Here is a 3941-nt window from a genome sequence, read left to right on the forward strand (position 1 = left end):
TTCTTAGTTGCATGCAACATCAACACACAAGTTTGTTGGTAGCGCTGGACACAGGCGTGCAATAGGAATTTCTCAGTTAGTAGCCTTGTCATCTAGGCGCCAATTGCAACCATGCAACCAAACGGGCGCCTTGTTGGAATTTATGATGGCTACGAAATGTGTCCTAATATTTCAGAAGCAACGCATGGGCATGAAACTACTATTTTTTTTCAAGGGTAACTAGGTTTTTTATTCAATGATCAAAGTGTCTGGTATACGAATAATCTCAGGCACTACCCCAAGCCACAAATGGCACCCAGTTACAAGAGTCGAGAAAGCTTTAGCTAAATCATGGGCTTCAGAGTTTGACTCGCGAGGCTCAAAACAAAAGCAGACTTCATCAAAATCCTTCATGCGATGATGTATTTCAATGAAACTACTATAGTCTATTTTAACTGGTTAACTGGACCGTTGGCTTAATCATCCCAAAAGCCAGCCCATTAACATGTCTTATCTCATCATGTAAAAGAAAATACTCAATGTGTGCGACAAAAAAAACTCTCTCAAATGGCATGTGTACCTCTAAATTCGTCGCCAGGTGAATGAGACGGGAATGAACCTTCTTCCCTACTCCCTCCGGTTCGGTTTATAAGTCGGGCATTGCTTTTTTAAATCTTCAATTCAACTAGGGAAACATGTATTATATTATATTTAAAAAATATAGTTGGATTTGTTGTTAAATTTAGTTTCTGACCATATTTTATTGTGGCATATTGTACATATATTGTATTAGTCAAATCAAAAGACCTAAAAACCCGTGACCGGCTACTGTACCGACCGGGAGGGAGTTGGTGTTTAGTTGTTGATGCAATACAATAGTGTGCAATGCATTCGTCCGCATGCATGCCCAAGAGAGAGAGAGAGAGAGAGTCCATTGATTTGAATGATGGTAAAACAAAAAAAAAGGATTATATAGAGCATAACTCCATCCGAAACCAGGGTTGTATGTGGATCATTGTAAGAAAAATACACTGTATAGGCCGACGTCAGCTTTGCAATACTAGCAACGACATCCATAGAAATTCAACATAAATGTTTTCTAAGTTGACATAGACTTTGTTCTTTGCATGTACAGTTCTCTTTGTAACCTTATACACAAATTTATAAATGCATACAGTAGCGAATCCTGCTGCCCCCCTTCAATAAAAGAAGTTGACATAGACTTGGTTTTTACAGCTTGTAACTGTTGTTTCGGCAGAGTAGTACTACTAATTAATGGCAGCTGGATTGAATCACCTAGTGGTCTTTTGGAGTGGACGGGGAATCCATATCACGGTGGCGGTGAGCTTCGCAGTGCAGGTCACGCTTCAGCTCTTGGCAGATATTCGTCGACGCGCAGACTGGCCCATGCTAAGGGCTATCATTTGGTCAGCGTACATGCTGGCGGACACGACGGCCATATACGCCCTGGGTCACCTGTCCGTGGTTGTCACTTTGCCCGAGCACGGCCTTTTGGCGCTCTGGGCGCCGCTGTTGCTGGTGCACCTTGGTTGTCAAGATAACATCACCGCCTATTCCATCGAGGACAACCGGCTGTGGCTCCGTCACCTTCAGGCTTTCGGAGTGCAGCTCCTCGCAGCTGGCTATGTGTTGTATGCGTCCTCCATTCTCTTACACCCGTCCTTGCTCCGCTCGGCCGCCATCCTCATGTATGTGTTCGGGGTTCTCAAGTACGGGGAAAGACTAGGGGCGCTCATTGGTGCCAACAGCTGTGCCAGTAGCAACCTAGTCATCACCAGCTACATGGATTATGGCGCTGAGCCGGCGGCTGGTTTTCCTGCAGACTACTATCCTGAGGAAATGGTACAGGAAGTCAACGAGCTAGTCATAGCTTACTCACTGTTGGACATCCCCAAGAAAATGTTTGAGGGACCGACACGTTATGTGAAAATTGAGAACGAGACACGTTATGGAGGAGCCTTTATGTTGGAAGTGGTCGGGATGCAGCTCACGATGATGTACGACCTCTTGTACACCAAGGCTGCGGTGGTGCACACCTGGTATGGCTTTCTCGTCCGTCTCATCTCGCTACCTTTTACTGTGGCTGCACTCCAGTTGCTCTATGCATTGAGCGACGAAGATGGTTACAGAAGAGCAGATGTCATTGTGACCAAAGTTTTGCTCATTGGTGCAGTTGTCCAGGAGGCCATTTCAGTGCTGAGGTTCATGTTCTCCATGTGGTCAGCCGCACTGCTGCATGAAAGAAAATGGTATTTGCTTGGCAGGTTGGCTCAGACACCTGAACTGATCTTCTCCAAATTAGTCTCGCAAATTGCACGAAGTGAACAAACCTACTGGTCGGGCCACATGCGCCAACATAGCTTGTTTAAGGTGTCCCATCACACTAAACACAGCAAAGGCAGCAGAATCGCAAAAAGGATGGGACTGGAGGACCTGTGGGATTCAACCTTCTACTCCTGGTCCACTCGTGTCCCCAGAGATATCATTCGCATGGTGTTGGTCCTAGTGTCGACAACTGAAGCCAGACAGGTCGTTCCATTACCTAATGGTATTGGAACTGAAGCCGGGCAGGGTGCTCCGTCTCATGGTACCGGAACTGAAGCTAGGCCGGTTGGCATCGAGAAATCACGGGGCCGGGATGCCCTATGGAGACACAGCATTTCCTTAGGGAAGGACCTGGCATGGAGCGTGGAGCTGGATCTGGATGAGAGCATCCTCGTGTGGCACATCGCCACTCATGTCTACATCAAGTGGTACCGGGAAAATATTCCGAGTGGCACAACAATGGATGAGACGGAGAAAATTCGGGGTCTTTTTGACGCAACAGACGCTCTCTGCAATTACATGTTTTATCTGCTGGTCGGCCGGCCCTACATGCTGCCTTACCCTGTTACTCGTCAGAGGTATGTCCAGCTGTGCCATGATTGTAACACTCGTCTGAGAAAAAGACTCTACGTCAATGCCCTGCTCGGTGCCATATTGGAACAGAAGGATGCTTTGATCAGAGGATCTCCAATTCAACCAAATGCTGATGGAGGCATTACTGGTGTTTCTCAGAGCGGAGGCACTGCTCAGCCGTCGGTCAATAATATAGGGGAGTCGATCAACAACACACTTGACCTCGGATGTAAGCTTGCGGCACAGCTGCTCAACACAGCGCAAAGAGATGCTGGGGATGCTCTTAGGTTACTGGAGATGGTCTTTGAAGTGTGGGTGGAGATGCTATGCTACACGGCCTACAACTGCAACGAGAAATCTCATGCCAAAAATCTGACAAACGGTGGTGAGCTCATGACCATCGTTTCCCTTATGATGGTATACAAGTCAAACGGTTTTATCAAAGACAAAAGCCGCCGCCGCCGGCACTAGTTCTTCCTCTTAATTGGACCAAGTGAGTATCTTTGTTTATCATTTTACACTTCTTTCCTCACATTTATATATGCTGATGGTTTACTTGCTGTCTCAATTGACAGGTAGTACGCGTCCTGCCAAATTGGATGGGGGTGCTCGCATCTATCTTTTGAAACAAGTCTACATCTCCAACGGTATTTACTATGCATGCAGTCGTCTCGAATAATCGCTTGCTTCTTGTGGTTGTTAATTCAACCAAGTCCTCGTCGATGATGATTTGCACTGGACAGATGTTGTACTAGGTTTCATTTCCACTGAATTTTGCATTTTCTGCAGCCATTCCACAAAGCTGTAAAACAAATATCTACTTGTACTCTATTTCGTATAAGATCTATTCCGTAATCTTTGCTATCAGATATCTTTCATCCAGATTCGTGCTGGCATGTTGTTCTTTATTCTCTCCTGATTCATTTTCTGGAAGAAACTAAATCACCAAGCAACCGTTGGGTTCTGCTGCTTTGAGTACTGTTTGTTTGATTGCTTGATTTACATTTACTTCTAGCCTTGTAGTATGCCAATGCAAATCCAGC

At 45.8% G+C, this 3941-nt stretch overlaps 1 protein-coding gene across 1 annotated transcript; it reads left to right on the plus strand.

The window, feature by feature from the left end:
• The first annotated feature begins 1221 nt into the window (after positions 1-1221).
• Positions 1222-3719, plus strand: LOC125527484. Its single transcript, XM_048691992.1, has 2 exons — positions 1222-3391; positions 3474-3719. The coding sequence occupies exon 1, from the start codon at positions 1255-1257 to the stop codon at positions 3367-3369; it is 2115 nt and encodes a 704-aa protein (XP_048547949.1). The 5' UTR covers positions 1222-1254; the 3' UTR covers positions 3370-3391; positions 3474-3719.
• The last annotated feature ends 222 nt before the right edge of the window (positions 3720-3941 follow it).

This window comes from Triticum urartu, unplaced genomic scaffold (assembly GCF_003073215.2).
Source record: "Triticum urartu cultivar G1812 unplaced genomic scaffold, Tu2.1 TuUngrouped_contig_404, whole genome shotgun sequence".
Classification (NCBI taxonomy): Eukaryota; Viridiplantae; Streptophyta; class Magnoliopsida; order Poales; family Poaceae; genus Triticum; species Triticum urartu.

Bases quoted from the DNA above. Each gene is read 5' to 3' on its own strand.
- LOC125527484 (XM_048691992.1), top strand. From the start codon at position 1,255: ATGGCAGCTGGATTGAATCACCTAGTGGTCTTTTGGAGTGGACGGGGA.